This window comes from Mirounga leonina, unplaced genomic scaffold, assembly GCF_011800145.1.
Source record: "Mirounga leonina isolate KUSES-001 unplaced genomic scaffold, KU_Mleo_1.0 Mir_180, whole genome shotgun sequence".
In the NCBI taxonomy this organism is placed as follows: Eukaryota; Metazoa; Chordata; class Mammalia; order Carnivora; family Phocidae; genus Mirounga; species Mirounga leonina.
In genome coordinates this window covers 17,742,166-17,759,303 of record NW_023270469.1, presented here as the reverse complement: position 1 = coordinate 17,759,303, position 17,138 = coordinate 17,742,166, and the positions used below count along the sequence as shown (strand labels likewise).

Here is a 17,138-nt window from a genome sequence, read left to right as displayed (position 1 = left end):
GGGAACACAAGCAGGGGGAGTGGGAGAGGGAGAAGCAGGCTTCCCGCTGAGCAGGGAGCCCGATGTGGGGCTCGATCCCAAGACCCTGGGATCACGACCCGAGCCAAAGCCAAATGCCCAACGACTGAGCCACCCAGGTGCCCCTACTTAGAATCTTAAAATTCTTCTGAATCCAGCATCTTAACACAAAATAAAAAGAAGTGGGTTTTGGTTTTTATTTTTTCACACTTCAGTTTTTGCTGATACAAAAGGATACATGCTGATACTTGAATAGACTTTTAGGTACCTGTGTACTGTTTACTCAGCTGGAGATTTAATGTTTGTCTTTGAAGAATGTTTTGAGTTACAACCTTTTCTAGAGGAAAGATCTGTATGACACTGAGTTTAGTATCACACACATAAGAGATTTCTTAAAAAGAAAGAACCCTTAATAATAAGACTGATTCCTCTGTCAGGTGTGGTTTTAGAAAAAGTCATAATTTTCCTTTACTAGTAGTAAAGCTGCTGTTAAAAAGTGAAAGATATTTCTAATCTTTGTGCAAATATTTTCACTTTGTCCTGTGGTTGAAAGCTGTTTAATGTTTAGGGTGAAATTTAAAATGACTTAGTTAAAAACTTGGCACGATAGAGCTCAAGCTGGTTATCTTGATTCTTGCTTAAAATACTTAAATATTCTTTCTGTATTACCTTTATGGTGATGAGTTTTATTTTTGTTAATAAATAAATAATAAGGGGCACCTGGATGGCTCAGTCGGTTAAGCGGCTGCCTTCGGCCCAGGACCCTGGGATCAAGCCCTGCGTTGGGCTCCCTGCTCAGCAGAGAGCCTACTACTTCTCCCTCTCGCTCTGCCTGACGCTCTGTCTACTTGTGCTTTCTATCAAATAAGTAAATAAAATCTTTAAAAATAAATAAATAAATAAAAATCTCTCTAATGGAGATCCAAAATACAATGGCTTAACCACATTGGAAGTTTCTCTCACACTTCATGGTAATTCACAGATCAGGATTCCTTTTATTTCATTTTTTCTCTGTTTCCTTAGTTATTATCAAAGCAGAGTTACCACTTTGACTTGAGTCTTGGCCCAAAGCAAGAGGTATTGGGGAAGGAAAGGAAGAGGTTATCGAGCCTGGGATGAGGAAGATACACATATCACTTCTGTTCATATTTCACTGGAAGAAAAATTATATGGCCTACAAAGGGGAAGCTGGGAAATGTAGTTTATAGCTAAGTGGCTGTGTGAGTAGTTAAATTCAATTACTTAAGAATGAATTAGGACAGGGCGCCTGAGTGGCTCAGTTGGTTAAGCAACTGCCTTCGGCTCAGGTCATGATCCTGGAGTCCTGGGATCGAGTCCCACGTCGGGCTCCCTGTTCAGCAGAGAGTCTGCCTCTCTCTCTTACCCTCCCCCCTCTCATGCTCTCTATCTCATTCTCTCTCTCAAATAAATAAACAAAATCTTAAAAAAAAAATGTTAAAAAAAAAGAATGAATTAGGACATAAAAAAATTAAAAAATAAAAAAAGAATGAATTGGGGCAGTTAGCAGTCTACCATACTTTCTGAATTTTCAGGAACTTTTTTTTTGTCTTTAGTTTGAGAAGGTATGTTAATAAATGCAAATTAATTCTGCCAACTCATGCCATAAATAGGTGAATTCAGTTATTTAATGTATGTAGTTTTTTGGGGTTTTTTAAAGATTTTATTTATTTATTTGACAGAGAGATAGCGAGAGCAGGAACACAAGCAGGAGGAGTGGGAGAGGGAGAAGCAGGCTTCCCGCCGAGCAGGGAGCCTGATGTGTGGGGCTCGATCCCAGGATCCTGGGATCATGACCTGAGCCAAAGGCAGATGCTTAACACCTGAGCCCAGACACTCCTAATGTATGTAGTTTAGATGGTGTTCTTAAAACTTATCAAAACATAAAAGTATATCTTAGCAAAACTGTGTTATAGAATAATAAACCATAAATACTAGATTTCTCATCCATTTAAACTCATTCCTTTACTTCCAGATTTCTCTTGTTTTTTCAGTGGAATTCAGAAAATAATTGCAGCCTTCATTTTATAAAAAATAATATCTCCATAAAATTTTCACCAGAGAATGGATTATATACCTTTAAACTTGGGGTACAGGGAAGGGAAGAAAAGGTGAATTTGCCAAACCTGGATGAATGTTCCTTGCAGCTTCAAAATGAAATAACATACATACATCGTCTAATTATACCCAGAAATCCTTTACAAAAATGCTCAAGATGCTCAGATGCTAGTTAGAAAGGCCCTTTGGGCTTTTGTGTATATGACTAATTCTGTCTACCTCAGGGGCAATGTCCTGGGTTACTCTGCCCCTGTCCACCTGGTGGTGAGATTCCATCCCATACCATGCTTGTCCGCTCTAGTCCGAAACCTTCACATTGGAGATGGCTCCCAATAAGAGACCTGTTGTTCCTCAAACACCTCTTTCGTATGTATAGAAATAGCATCCCAGTGGACTGGTAATTTGGACAGCAACTTTGGGATAAAAAAACTTGTTCTTACAGCAAGCACTACTGACTCTTGTGGTGGCGCAGGTGATCCAGGTGCTGGGTGGCGGGAGTCAACGGCAGCTGTCCCAAGTGGGCCAAATGCTGTGACCTACATAACCTGTCAGCACAGGTGTTAAGGGCTGTTGACTCTTGTTCTAGGATTTGAGTTCACTTTACTCTTTAAAGGAGGGAAATGATAAAATTGCATAGTAGGGGTATAAACTCTTTCTGCTCTTAAATTGATGAAAAAAAGTAATAAAGCCATCTCACATACTTTCTGGACTAGGGCTTAAATGAATAAATTCATGCATATATGTTCAAAAGAAAGTTGAAAATGAAATTGCAAGCAGTTAGTATTTTTAAGAAATAACAATGTCAAATCACTAAGGTTTTTTTGTTTTTGTTTTTTAATATTTTATTTATTTATTTGACAGAGAGAGACAGTGAGAGGGGGAACACAAGCAGAGGGAGTGGGAGAGAGAGAAGCAGGCTCCCCGCCGAGCAGGGAGCCAGATGCGGGGCTCGATCCCAGGACCCTGGGATCACGACCTGAGCTGAAGGCAGACGCTTAACGACTGAGCTACTCAGGAGCCCCATTAAGGTTTTTTTAATCACTAAGTTGTACACCTGACATTAATGTAAATATGTGTCAGCTATACTTAAAAAACAAAACTAAACTAAACTGGGGCACCTGGGTGGCTCAGTCCGTTGAGCATCTGGTTTCGGCTCAGGTCATGATCCTAGGATCCTGGGATCGAGTCCCGCATTGGGCTCCCTACTCAGCAGGGAGCCTGCTTCTCCCTCTCCCTGCTGCTTCCCCTGCTTGTACTCTCTCTGTCAAATAAATAAATAAAATCTTAAGAGAAAAAAAAAAACAGGGGCGCCTGTAGCTGAGTCGGTTCAGTGGCTGCCTTCGGTTCAGGTCATGATCCCAGGGTCCTGGGATTGAGTCCCGCATCGGGCTCCTTGCTCAGCAGGGGCTTGCTTCTTCCCTGCCTGCTGTTCCCCCTGCTTGTGCTTGCTCTCTGTTTCTCTCGCTTTCTCTGTGTCAAGTAAATAAATAAAATCTTTAAAAGAAAAACAAGAAGTATAGTTGGTAAGTGGGTGGATAATGCTGGATATATACCCTCATCCTCAAGAAAATGTAAGCACTGACTTCCTCATAAAGACACAATACGTCATGTGGTTTTTTATGATGATAAAACACCATTTTAATCACCTTGTAGATTTAAAACTTGAGCAGTGAGATAATTTAAGAAGACATGTTGCATGGCAGCTTGGAACATTTCTGAAGTTACCGTCCTTGGAGGTGATAAGTGTTGGGAAAAGATGATTCTCTGCTGGTACTTGCTTCTGTATTTGACTTGCCACTGCTGGGAGACCTGTCTAAAATAGACACTGTCAAAATCAAAATCAGATGTCATGATGGGGTGCCTGGGTGGCTCAGTCGTTAAGCGTCTGCCTTCAGCTTAGGTCATGATCCCAGGGTCCTGGGATCGAGCCCCGTATCGGGCTACCTGCTTGGTGAGCCTGCTTCTCCCTCTCCCTCTGCCTGCCGCTTCCCCTGCTTGTGCTCTCTCTGTCAAATAAATAAAATCTTTTTTAAAAAAATCAGATGTCATGCATTAGTCTTAATAACATTGTCTGGGCCCCTTCCTACCACACCACCTAGTGAACTTTCAGTATATTAGTTCCCAGTAGTTTCTAAGTAATTGTATTGAATTAGGATCCATTTATTCAGTCATCAGAAATTGATGTTTCCTCATTAGTAAGGTACCTTGCTTGCCCTTCAGGAGCTTGCAAGCTATTTGAGAGACAAATGATAATGACCCCTACCAGTAATTTGATGTGCTGAGTTACGTGAGAGGCCACGTGCAAGATCATGGGCCATCCTTGTGCTCCGTCTTAGCATGAGACTAGCCTATAGGCCTAAACATGGAGTCCACACTGAAAACACTGTTCCTTGCTTGTTATGTGGCTTGGAATAACAGGTGCCTTTTCTATTTTTGTCCCTTTTATATTGTCTCTTTCCTGTTTCCCTCTCCTTACTCTCACCATACTCCTCTCTCCCAGCCATCACCACATTTGTCCAGGTCTTTCACATTTTCTTTGTCTAAATGATTTATTTCCCTCTTTCTCTTCCCTTGGCCTCCAAGAAGTGACAGGTGTTTGGAAACTGATTCCACCATTTACTAAGCAAATTATGTGACCTGCCAAAGCCTCAGTTAACTGATCTATAAAGTGGGTTAGTAGTTACCTTAAAATGTTGTGAAGATTGAAATAAGATACAAAATTTCAGTTGTAAACTCTCATAGATGCTCAGTATTTGTGAAGTGAATGTTAGTTCCCTTCTTACAGCCATATGACTTTGAAGAATTTTTTAAATTACCTAAACTATAAAAGAGTAGATGTTAATACTTGAAGATTTTTGAAGTGATTTTGTCTCCTTTGCTCTATGATCACATCACATTCTAAGTATAAAAATTTTTTGTCTTGGCCTCTTCATTTATTACAGCTGTGCTGAGATATAATTCATTACTATAAAATTCACCCTTGAAAATATACCATTCAGTGGTTTTAGTATGTTCACAGAATTGTGCAACTATCACAACTATCTAATTTTAGAAAATTTTCATTACTCCAAAAAGAAACCCCCATACCCGTTAGCAGTCCCTCCCTATTCCTTCCTCACCATAACTCCTCGTAACCACCTATCTATGTTCTGTCTGTGTGGTTAGCCTGTTCTGGCCATTTTATATAAATGGAATCAAACAATATATGATCTTTTGTGTCCGGTTTCTTTCACTTAGCATGTTTTCAAGGTTCACCCATGTTGTAGCATGTATTAGAACTTCATTCCTTCTTGTGGCAGAATAATGTTCCACTGTATAGATAGCCTGCATTTCGTTTATCCACTCATCACTTGGTTACCAACATCTGGGTTGTTTCCACTTTGGGCCTATTATGAATAATGTTGCTGTGAACTTGTATTCGAGTACAAGTTTTTACGTGGACATATGTTTCAGTTCTTTTGAGTATATGCCTAGGAGTATAATCTTTAGTTGATAAAAGAATTTTCATTTCAAAGCAGAGAATTCTCATCATGAGAGAACTAAAGGTTCTTACTGAGGGAATTTGGGGTTGTTGGTTTTTTTTTTTTTTTTAAGATTTTATTTATTTGAGAGAGAGGAAGACGAAGATCACAATAGCATGAGGGAGATGAGCGAGCACAAACAGGGAGGAAAGGGAGAAGCAGGCTCCCTGCTGACCCTGGGATCATGACCTGAGCCGAAGGCAGCTTAACCTACTAAGCCATCCAGGCACTCCTGGGATATTGTTTTCTATACTGGTTCCTTAATATTGAAGTTTTTTGTTCCTTGAAGTGCTTGGCTTGTCATAGAAACCAACAAAAAAGCAAGTCTTTCCTGACAGGATGAGAACAAATGCCCCTAGCATAATAAAAGATGCTTGTATTAGCATAAGGTAACAAAATAACTGGCAAATCCTCCTTTATTCTTACCGAAACAATTTATTCTATTCGCATTCACTTTACAAAGTACACTGCAGGAATCAGAAGGAGAAAACCCTCCTAAAAGGATGCAAATTAAGGAAAAGTTAGATTAACATGAACTCATTTCATATGTATCCTATCTTCTCCAGAGCATAAGCTTTTAGAGTGAGGGTAAGAACGTTTCCTGTTCTCTGAGCTATCTCCCTTCCCAAACAAAACTGAACTGAAAGGGAAGAGGAGGGGTCTGGAATGATGTCTCCATTCAGTTTAGGAGCAGGCTTTAAGCACTGCATTTACCTTTATAGAAAACTGGAAAGGGGGAAAATGTTTTTGATATGGAACTCACCATTGAGCATCATACGGTCAGTCACACAGAGGTCACTAATCATTCTTTTTCTTGTTTTTCAGTGAACGAGATAATTGGGAGAGACATGTCCCAGATTTCTGTTTCCCAAGGAACAGGGGCGAGCAGGCAGGCTCCCCTCCCGGGTCCCGATTCCCTGGATATAGGAAGATCTGATGGGCTCTGACAGTGCTCACTGCAGCCATGTGTCCACCACCATGTACTTCTCAGCATGTTTCTCTCCTTGGACGTTGGGTTTCCAACTCTGTGGCCTTCAGGACTGGCACCAGGAGTTGGGATCACTGTATGTGGGGAAAGCATTCCTGCACCTCAGGCCTTGGGTAGATTTTGTAAAAGAACAGGAGCAGCATAGACTGAGCTTTGGGGAAATGAGCTTTGCTTTTTATATTTAAATAGGATACTTTTATATGATGGGTGCTTTGAGTGTGAATGCAGCAAGCTCTCCATTTCAGAGGTGCTGCTTTTGCAAGTGACCTGGTTGCTTAGCTATGATTGGTGATTTGTACTCCTTTATGGTCATTTGAAGGACTCTTTAGCTTTGATGATATTTTTAAAGTAGGAACTTTTGATAAAACCTTCCAGAGGCAAACATGAAAGAAAAAAAAAAATGTTAAGTCCACACCTATGCCTCAGAAACTCAGCATGTCCTAAAGCCTTTCATAGATTTATAGGAAATAAAGCCAAATGTAGCTCATACCTCTTTATAAAAGTAAACTGTTAAAGTACGAAGAGACCATTCCAATCATTAACGTGTTGGAATATAAAACATTCCAGAGCATAGCCTTTTTGTAACTTTCTAGGTAATCTTCCTGCAGTCTCTCCATACTGACTCCATGTTGAAATTGCTTTTTTCCCTCAGGGCCTTGGATAAGATAGCTCCATGTAAGGTGACTTTGAAAGGTGGGTTTTTTAGCTTGGTAGCTTTAATATCCTGCCGTCCTGCAAACAAGTCAGCTGTGGAGTGCTTTTCCCTTTTGTGTCCTCTGGTCCCAGGCCTTTTCTAACTGGGAGTATCTGCATTTGGCTGTTCTGTAACCTTTGAAGTCACAGCCTCATGATGGTTTAGGCAAATCTGCTGGTTCTAACTCATCTCTAGAGGCCAGGCTGTGTCAGAAGCTAAGCACAAATGAGCTATATGCTTCAGAAGAGCAGAGAAAATACAGGACTCCAGAAGGGAAGCTTTTAAGATTCACAAGTGCATGGAAGGTTTATCCGTCATTCTGTTTACAGCCTAAAATGATTCTGGCCTACCCTCGTACCATCTGCATGGCCTAAAAACCATCCTTTTCCCCAAAAGGCTTTGAGGCAAACCCAAACAAGAGGTAGCATCATAGACCTGACCCTCCACACCAAAGATGCCCCGGTGCTGCTGCTGGTGAGGCTGGTGCCCAGGGCAGGTGCCAGCAAGAAACTCCAGCCTGCTGTCTACCAAAGGAGGTGCCCCAGTTGGGTGCTTTTTCCAAACCCTGCCCTTCCCCCTCCCTTTAATGGGATTAGTACCTATTCCAAGGCTGGGCCCATTTCAAAGCACCTGAAGTTTGCAGTGTGTTTCCAATTGAAATCATGTAATTTCATTTATTCAGGAAGGAAATTTTTTGAGTGCCTATATGCGCGACAATGTGCTGAGCTGGTCAAGGGCTGGATGTTGTTACTCCAGGGGATTATGAGTCCTAGATGCCAGGACTCTCTATTGAGGCCAAGTAAGGCCCGGGCAGGGGGAGCTGGATCATTGCCTGCCACCTCTAGTCAGCCAGGTAGGAGCTGTTGACCTCCTACAGCATAAAGTATGGTCTTTTTTTCCCCCTTCAAACCATGATTTATATTTTTCCCCTAAACCTAGTTAGAGCAAGATGTCTATCCTTCAGCAAATCACTCTGGTCCCTCCTGGAGCTGGGTGTTTTCCTGTTTTCTTTAAAAGTAAGTTTTGTGTCAGAGTGTGGATAGTGAGATTTGCTTCAGGGCCTGTAGTTGGCAGCCCACCGCTTCCTTTGGAGGGGCTTCGAGAGGCGGCCCCTGACAGGAAGTTCCAGACAGCTGGCCGGACTTGCCTCCACCCTCTTGCCCCTGGGGTAGCTGCCTCACATGGGGTTCTTGCAAGAGTGCCCCTTGCAAGACCCTTTGGGGGTTGCTCTGCTGCCTTCAGGAATAAAAGCCTCTATGATCCAGAGTTGCTATGCACCAAATTTTGATGCCTTTTAAATACCTTGATGCCTGTAGCACTAGAAATGCTTTCCTATTTAAAATAAAAGTTCAATTTTAAAAGAGCTTTGTATAATACATAAGCAGTCTTGTATCATTTTGTAAAGTCTTTGGTTTAAGAATCAGTATTTTTTCGCTTTGCAGGTAAAGACTTTAAACTTCTGTGCCATGTTAAGTGGCACTAAAGCACACGTTCACTGGACTATGCAAATTGACTTCTAGTAGCAACACTGAGCAGCTGGGCCTGTCTTAGCACCTACCCTACCCCTTCCAACCTGTGCTACATCTTGGTTTGAGGGATGGGATAAGCAGCCTTTTACTTACTAGAGATACAGAGAGAAACACGGCTGAGAACAGCTCTAAAGGGACTAGATGTCCTGTCTTCGGTTCACGTGCGGTGCTGCTGCGTGCAGTGCAGTCCACCCCTGCCCGGGGCTAACCACTGTCACCAGGGCCCTGGTGGGTCGGGCCAGGAAGCCCTGGAGTGGTGGTGGTGGTGTTCCAAAGACTGATTTATTTTAGGGAGCAGGGAGCGAGGGGAGGGAGACCCCGAGATCACCTGAGCCGAAACCAAGAGTGGGACGCTGAACCTCCTGTGCCACCCAGGCACCCCCACCGCACCGGACTTGGAACCCTGCTTTTAATAATCAGAATAGATGGTCATCTTCAAGGCTCCGATGGGCTCAAGTTGAAACCTTCTATTTTATAAAATGGGTGATAGCTAAGGGATTGGTTCCGTGTTTACAGCACGTAGAATTGTGTTTTTTTACACACTTTGTATTTGAAAACCTTGTATAGGAGTCTAGTGCTCCTTACACAACGTAACAAAGGGGAGAGCCAGCAATTCATGGTTCCTCAGTTACAGGGCTGAAATAAACGGTGACAGGTTAACAGTGTCCTGGAAATCCGCCTGAGTTTACCTCTGCCCGGGGCAGGTGTGGAACCCCACACTCTGGGGTCCAAAGCTAAGGGCACTTTGGCTTTTAAAAAGTCCACTTGGTTAGGAACCTTTGTTTATTTTACGGAGGAGTGAGTAGAGTTCCAAATTCCTTCCGAAACTTCAGTTCTGTACCCTCTAATGGGTGCAAAGGACATTCCACGATGTCTGCTGAGTTCAGGACAACTGGCCTGCCCAAGGTGTGCATGAAAAGTAGGCAGAAAGTCTTTAAAATTCAAGCCTGAGTTTTTCTGTGAGGGCCTCCTGCCCCCTAGTGTCCTCTGGGGATATTGCAGTGCAGTCCATCAAAATAGCCTGTGATTTTGCCACCTCATAGTCCTTGTGCCAAGCTGGAGGAGAGCTATTACCCTTAGACCCAAGGCACAATGTGGCCACTAAGGGTCAAGTATCCTGGGGGCTGGGGCCAGCGTTCTCTGCTTCCCTGCCCCCTGCAGAAGGGAAAGGGGAGGGCAGAACACTGGGATCTTTACACAGAAGCTCCCAGGAGTTATACGTTGAAGGCACCAGGGCTTACATTTTTTAAAAAGCCAGCCAGCCTGCTATGGACATCAGCCCCACAGATTCTGTGGGTATGGGGCACAGCCAAAACTGACCAAAGGCTCTCCTGGTGCTATTCAGAGAGGCCCGGATCAGGCCATCGGGAGGAGGGTAACACCATTCCACCCCCAGCCCTGCATGCAGGGTCCAGCCAGCAGCTTTGGGGTGACAGGCAGAGCAACAAGCGGGAGATGGAGCTGGGGCTTGAGCTCCTCTAGGTGCTTTCTGAGAGCTCTGACAAGCCCAGAAAGCAGCCACCTGGTTGAGGGTAGTGGTTCTCTGGATGCCGAGACAGACATGATAAGACAACAGCCAGCTCTTACCTCCTGGCTCCCTCACCTACAAACACACCCACTCTTTGGGGGCCTGTAGCACAGTGCGAGGCAGGTCACCAACAGGCATCAAACTGGTGTAGTCATCAGGGGCTAACTGCAGAAGGGACAGAGATTTAGGGGAGGGAGCTCCAGGCTCAGCCAGGTTCCCAAGCCCTCCAGCCACACCTCACCTGATAGGCCTGGAAGACGCTGAGCAGATCCTTCATACCAGCTGTATATGGGACACCCTGCATACGGACCAGGGCTCCTGGCTGGGACAACACTGAGGTGGAAGCAGAGGCCAGGGCAGCAGGGGGTGTGGTGAGGTAGCCCACAGTGGTGGGGGAGACGGGGGGGCTAGGACGGGAGAGGCAGGGATTTAGGAGTGCAGTCCCACCTATGGCCTAGACCAAGACCCACCTCACTCTTCCCTTGTCTCCACCTTGTGCTTAGTTCAGTTCCTCCTCCCTAAAACCGCTGTCTCCAGAGTCCTCCCCATTCTAATTTGTCGCCAGTATCCTCCATACCGTACCTGTCACTCCCTTGTCCATCTTAGATTAAGTTGCAGCTCTTAACAGACCTTGGATCATCTGGCCCAGGAAGGGGACCATGACCCTCCGTCACACCAGAATGGGGGCAAGACTGGGGGGTTTTCTTAGCAGCTGGTACCTGGGGTAGTAAGCTGTGTAGTTCATGTAGAGTTGAGCGGCTGGCCCTGGGTAGTAGGCAACAGGGGTAGGGGCAGCAGGTACCCTGGCTGCTGGGAGCAGTGCTGAAGAGGGGTACAGAGCGGCCGTCTCAGCGGGAATGAGCGCTGGGGTGGCCTGGAACGTGGCGTAGGTGGGTGGTGAGAGGCCTGGAGGCAGAAGTAGAGAGTGCATCTGCAGGGAGCCCAGCACTGCCCTGGGTGAGGCAGCAAGAAGAGAGTCCCCACTGTAGAAAGCGAGGGTTATAACAGCTTGGCCCCTACATGCCTCCTTCCCCAGCCCCTGGGACACTCACAGGGCAGCTTGCAGGGTGGAGGGGACATGCCACTGCGGCCCAAGGTGCCCCCCATTAGCACACGGCTCATCTCCTCTGTGGAGCAGGGGACCACTTCTACATAGCGTTCCTTCATCACTTTCTTATGGCAACGCTGAGCAGCAGCTAGGGCCCGTTCTGCTGATGTCATCTGGATGAAAGCATCGCCCGATGGCCGGCCCTGTGCACACGGTGGTCTTGTGACCAACCCGTCACGCGCTAGAGGGCCTCACTCCCAACCCCCCAGCCCTTCTCTAACCATGCAGGTCTCCCCACCGGCAGCAGCCTCACCTGCTGGTTGAGCACCATGTGCACACCGTGGGGCCGGATGTCAGCAGCTGCCTCCCCCAGAAAGCTCAGGATGTCTTCGATGGTGGCTGTGTAGGGCAGGCCTCGAAGGCGCACACAGTCTCTCCCAGTCCCAGTGGCCAGTGGGAAGGGGATGGGGAGCAGGGGAGCGGCGAGTGCGGGCAGGAGAGGGCTGGATGCATAGCGGTTCAGGACCTGGCCAGGAAGGCAGCAACAGGCCGGTGATGCCAAGTAGGGCGGGGGTACAGGGGGTTGGAAGGGGTCCCCGGGAGAAGCACATGGGGGGAGGGGGGACCTGGGTGCTCACCTGCTGCACCTCAGCCGCAGTGCTCCGGAAGAGTTCAATGTATCGCTTACCCAGCATGCCCTTGTGCCTGCGCAGCGCAGCCTGTGCCAGGTCCTCACAGGCAAAGAGGGCAAAGGCGTCACCGGTGGGCCGGCCGTCAGGGTGGCGCACAAAGAGCAGCCCATCCGCACCCCCCGTCACCGGGCACTCGGGCCCCAGAAAGCCTAGCACATCCGCCGGCCCAGCCGAGAAGGGCAGTCCCCGTAGCCTCAGTATCACTTGGTCTTCCCGGGACAGGAACCGAGCCACCTCTAGTGATGTGCCTTGGTGAGAGGCATGGGAGTCACCTACTGACTTCATTTGTGCCCTTCCAAATACCCAGCTACACCTGGCACGCAGGGGCGCAGAAAGGCGGGGGGGGTGGGCAAGGGGGGACACGGTCAAGAGCCAGGGGAGCCAGGTGTGGTTGGGAGCACTCACCCCCTGCGATCTTGACAAACTCTTCTCCTGTTGCTTTATACACCTGTGGGGACAGTGGGGATAGCCCATGGATCTCCAGCCCGGGGGGGGGGGGGGGGCCTCAGCTCCGCCCTGCTTCACTCCCAGCCCGAAGCCCCACCTCAATATAGCGGACGCCCATGTGGTGCTTGTGTCTCTGCAGCGCTAGGTCCCGCTGCTCGCTGTCCACAAAGCGGATGAGGGCCTCGCCGTTTCTGCGGCCCTGGGCGTTGAGGCAGAGCGCTACACCTCCCCTGCAGAGCCAGGGCTTCGTCAGCGCCTGCTGGGCAGGCCTGCCCTCCCGAGCCCACCCACCGTGCCGTACCCACCTGGCAATGTTGAGTCCCTTGAAGAACCGAGCCACATCCTGGTCTGAGGACTGCCAGGGCAACCCACGGGCCCGAACCACAGTCTCACTGTCCACCGCATCGGCCTTGCTGCTGTGGGGGCAGGGCACAGTCAGAGCGGTCCAGCTCTTGGCGCCCCCCACCCCTGCCCCCACACTCACCAAGGACCTGTCTCGTATTTCTGCTTTACCACCTCTGCCTTCGAAAACAATTGACCTGAGAGGAGATGGCATGGGGGTCAGCAGGGTCTGGTGGAGGGGGGGGTCTCCCCACCAAGCTCTGCAAAAAGAGGACAGTTGAGGGGGATAAGGAGGTGACAAAGGAGCTTCTACCTGTGGTCTCTCAAAGAAGGTTAACAAGTGGGGACGGCGACTTTGAGGAAGTAAGAGGCAGACATTCACCCAGTCCTGAGAGCGGGTGACAGGTGGTGAGGGGAACCTTACCACTGGGCCCTTCAAGCAGGTGGAGGATGACAGCTACCATTGTCTTCACTTCCCAGACCCCAAAGTCATCCTCTGTGGCATCTGTCTCCAGCCCCAAGTCTATGAGCAGAGAAGTAACAATAAGGAAATCCCAACATGAGAGACAAACACGTTTGTTCTGATCCAGCTCATATATGCCTGTACAAGTCCCCATCCCAGACATGGGCAGACGTATGTCCCTATTTCAGACACACCCCAGCACAGACACACAGGCATGTGTCCTCAAGGACTTGGCAGATAACGAAACCTGGCATTTGTTTGTATAGTCCTCCAGGAGGCACATCCTCAGGAACAGCCTACAGCTTCCCCTCCACCCCAGCCCTTCTGGGTCACCGATACCCTGTGCCATGGTGGCCACGGTGAGCTCCCTGGCAGGGCAGGCGCTTGGGTGCTGCACATGGAACTCTCTGCGGAGGTCGTAGAAGGAGAAGAAGGTGTCGGGGAGCACCAGGTTCTGGGGGCACATGGGAGTGGGCATGAATTGGGGGGAACTGAGCTGCCCTTCCCGCCCCCATGACAGGGGTCCTGGGAGCCCTACCCCCTGTTGTGCCCTCAGTGGCATACCTTCCTGGAGGCCTCGGGGTGCAGGACCTGTCGCAGCAGCTGCTGCCCATCAGTGCATAGCATGTAGGGGCCCCCGCCTAGCAGAGCCACATCCCCGCTCACCAGCTGTGAGAACTGGGGGTAGGGAGTGAGGAGAGAGATAGACACAGACTCACAGCTGGGCGGGCACGAGGGAGGGCACAGGCCGCAAAGCTGGTTCAGCTAGATGTTCAGCCCTCCCCTGCCTGGGGAGAAGTTGGCCACAGGCGGGGGCCTGGTTCTGTGTCCCTTTTCTCCCCCAGTCCGCTGTCACCTTCTCCAGGCCAAATGGGGGGGGCAGTCACATATCACCCAAGCCCCCATCACACACACTCCCAAGAGCCTGGAGTGGGGCCAGAGCAAACACCTGGTGGAGTGGGACAAGCAGGTGGGAAGGGGCGGGGCAAAGCAGGTTAAACCTGTCCCTGACCAGGCACCACCCTCAGACAGGTGGGGGAGGCCCAATCCTGCCTGAGGCCCAGCAGGCTCATATGAGGTCAACGGCAGCCCCGCCTCTAGGTCTGACCAACCGAGGGGCAGAGAAAATCCAAGGACAGAGCTCCACACCTGGACGCCAGGGGCAGCATGAGCTTTGACCCACACCCTATCGACCGGCTGGCACTGAACTGTTTGCTCACAGAGGGGGTGGCACTTCTCAAGCTGCCCAGCCTCGCCCCCCCAGCCTTCCTCCGGGCTGGAGAACAGGTAGAAGCACTAGGCACAGGCCCAGAGCGAGCCAACCCAGTTCTCCTTCAGCACACTCCCCAAGTAGGGTCTAACCTGGGAGCCCTTCTGCAACAGGACCAGGTTCAACACCTTTGTACCTCATCAAGAACCTCCCAAGTTGTTGGAAAATGAAACGATCTGCGCCTGTAAAGCACTTAAACTCATTACACTCGAGAGTCAGGCACAGGGTGAGTGCAGCAGCGGAGGTAAGAAAAAAGAAAACAGCTCAGGAACCGCCTCCCACTTCAGCCAGAGCTGGGAGGCACCCGGGGCCTTTGCACTCAGGAGACAGGTAGCCTTCAGGCGGGGTCCGGACAGCGCCCACGCCTGGCCAGCCGGCCGGGACAGGCCTAGACGAGCAAGCTTACACCTGGCGGCGTCCGCCTCGGAGGCAGACCCGCCCTACGCCCCCGCTCCAGCGTCTCCTAGGCGGGTGGGTGGGCCGAGGTCGCCGGCGGCAGGGACCGTGACCTATGGCCAGGACCGGGCCCCTCGGCCCTTTTGGCTTCCGACCGCTGTTCTGGGAGACCTGGCCAGGCAGGTTCCCAGAAGCGTCTCAGCCTCACAGCCCCGCCGGCCCTGGGAGGGGTCTCGCAGCTTCCATCCCACCGCGTCAGTAGGAGTGGATGCCTGGAAAGGCTGAAAAGTCAGGTGCCCCCAGGAAGGGCCGGCACACGCGGGAATCTCTGAAACTTTTAAACAACAGGAACTCGTCCTACAGCCCGGGCCAGTTGGTCGCAGCACGCCAGGCCTTGCCTCCTGCCGCCTCTCCGGCTGAGAAATGTCCCCGCGGCCCGGCCATGCCTCCACTCACCCGGGCCCCAGCACTCACCTGCTGCAGCACCTTGTCCAGCGGCTCGGCCCGCGCCAAGCTGTCGGCGCTCAGGCCGCTCGCCTCGCGGCACTGCGGGCTCAGTGCGGCCGCCTCGGCGCGAACCAGTGACTTGTGCAACGTCCCCACCTACGAGCGGCGGGGGAAACCGGTCAGCCACTGCTCCCCTCGGATCCTGAAACTCCCTGGGGACCCCAACCCCCCTCCCCCCCGCCTCACCGTACCTGACGGCTCCGCGGCTCCACCACTTGCCAGACTAAGAGGATCAAGTCGGTCTCGTCGGAGCCCAGGTCCGGCCCCAGCGCACCAGCCGTGGCTCCGAACAGTACGACCAGGGGTCCAGGCCCCAAGCGGGGGTCGGCGGCGGAGTCTGAGATGGGGTTGGGGCCCGGGGGCGGCGGCTGGGGAGGCGGCGGAGTCATGGCCGCAGAGGAAGGGGGCGCTCGGCCAGACACACGCGGACCGACGAGGCGCACGCACGCACCGGCCGACGGCAGACACGAATCAGCTTGGGCGGGACACCGTGTGTCGGGGGCGGCACCTGCGGCCCGGCTGGCGCAGTGGGCGCTGCTGAGACCCGCCCGCGGCGCCCCGTGGGGCGGGGCGGCTACTGGCCCCCGCCCTCTCCGGGCGAGTTACCTGCCGGCCCCGCCGGCCACGTGACCGAGGGCGGCCCCGGGGAACAGAGGGGGAAGGCCGCTAGAGCCTCGCCCGGAGCGCGCGCGCTCAGACGCCGGGCCTGGGTGCGCGCTCACGGCCCGGACTCCCACTCCGTCAGAGGGCCTTGCCCTACTCGATCTCGTCCTCTTCTCCGTCCCGCCCCACCATGAGGCCGGCGCCAAGAAAAATGCAAAAACAGGGGCCTTCTGCAGTCCACAGGGGTCACATGGAATTTGTGAAAATCACCAGGAGGCAGTCTAGGGGCTTTGGGGGTCACGACGGCCGGCCGGGGGATGATAGAAGTCACCAAAGAGGGCGGTGAATTACTGGCTATCACCCAGAGGCCTGGGGGGAGGTGGTCACCAGAGGCCAACTGGGTTGGGGGGGGAGGGTCGGGGATCAGCAGAGGTTCTTAGAGCGATGAGGTCGGGGGACGAGAGGTCACGGGGCAGGGCTTGTCCACACACGTGTGAAGACCTGGCCTTAGCCTGGCTCCGGGATGTGCCCGCGGTGCCAAAACACTAGGTGGTGTGCAGGCCTCGGTGCTGGGGAAGCAGGAAGCGCCCCGCTCCAACTCCAGAGAGCGCCTCTAGACGGGGCTGAGCCCGATGGTCCGGGCCCGGAGCCTCACCGCTACCCCACGTGGAGGCCGCTGCCTGTTTTCGTCGCCCTCCCCGCCTGACGACGGGCCCGTTGCCTGGAGATGTGAGCGCGCCGGCGGGTGGGGGCTAGCGGCGAACGTGTGATGTGCGCGTGCGGGCTGCATATCCTCCATCTCGTCTCCATGCGAGACCAGGAGCCCAGCAAGGACAGTCCCGCATGGAGGGCTCCCAACACCCTTTCGCCCCGTCGTGCTTGGTCGCGCCGGACTTCCCTAAGTGCTCCCCTTCATATGACTGAGAAACTGAAGAACCCGGCGGGAAGAAAGGACGTAGGGTTGCCAAGCCCGCGCGGACACTGAAGCTGGAGCCGCACCTCGCGCTTTCGGAAAA

The 17,138-nt window shown here is 51.0% G+C and overlaps 2 protein-coding genes across 3 annotated transcripts in view; one reads left to right on the top strand and one right to left on the bottom strand.

Moving 5' to 3' along the window:
• NFATC3 (nuclear factor of activated T cells 3) overlaps window positions 1–8,673 on the top strand; it is a 119,152-nt gene extending 110,479 nt beyond the window's left edge. The window contains exon 10 of one of the 2 annotated variants that reach the window (XM_035024925.1): window positions 6,441–8,673. In XM_035024925.1, coding sequence (XP_034880816.1) covers window positions 6,441–6,562 — 122 coding nt within the window. In that variant the 3' untranslated portion in view covers window positions 6,563–8,673. The remainder of the gene's footprint in view (window positions 1–6,440) is intronic. The other variant, XM_035024926.1, reaches the window with a different exon arrangement.
• Window positions 8,674–9,159: 486 nt separating this feature from the next.
• On the bottom strand, window positions 9,160–15,908 carry ESRP2 (epithelial splicing regulatory protein 2). Its single transcript, XM_035024928.1, has 15 exons — window positions 15,711–15,908; window positions 15,487–15,615; window positions 13,911–14,024; window positions 13,686–13,800; window positions 13,308–13,406; window positions 13,026–13,080; window positions 12,847–12,957; window positions 12,639–12,771; window positions 12,500–12,542; window positions 12,041–12,342; window positions 11,716–11,928; window positions 11,407–11,605; window positions 11,074–11,260; window positions 10,596–10,761; window positions 9,160–10,519 (listed from the first exon to the last, which is right to left on the bottom strand). Exons 1-15 carry the CDS (start codon window positions 15,906–15,908, stop codon window positions 10,430–10,432), a joined length of 2,154 nt encoding a protein of 717 aa, XP_034880819.1. The 3' UTR covers window positions 9,160–10,429.
• Window positions 15,909–17,138: the final 1,230 nt, after the last annotated feature.

What these genes read in the sequence shown, in the direction of transcription:
- ESRP2 (XM_035024928.1), bottom strand. Translation starts at nt 15,908, where the DNA reads ATGACTCCGCCGCCTCCCCAGCCGCCGCCCCCGGGCCCCAACCCCATC. An exon ending in AAGGGACTCAACATTGCCAG is followed by an intron (nt 12,772 to 12,846) that starts GTGGGTACGGCA and finishes CTGGCTCTGCAG; the next exon opens with GGGAGGTGTAGCGCTCTGCC. An exon ending in GCGTCTTCCAGGCCTATCAG is followed by an intron (nt 10,520 to 10,595) that starts GTGAGGTGTGGC and finishes TCCCTTCTGCAG; the next exon opens with TTAGCCCCTGATGACTACAC.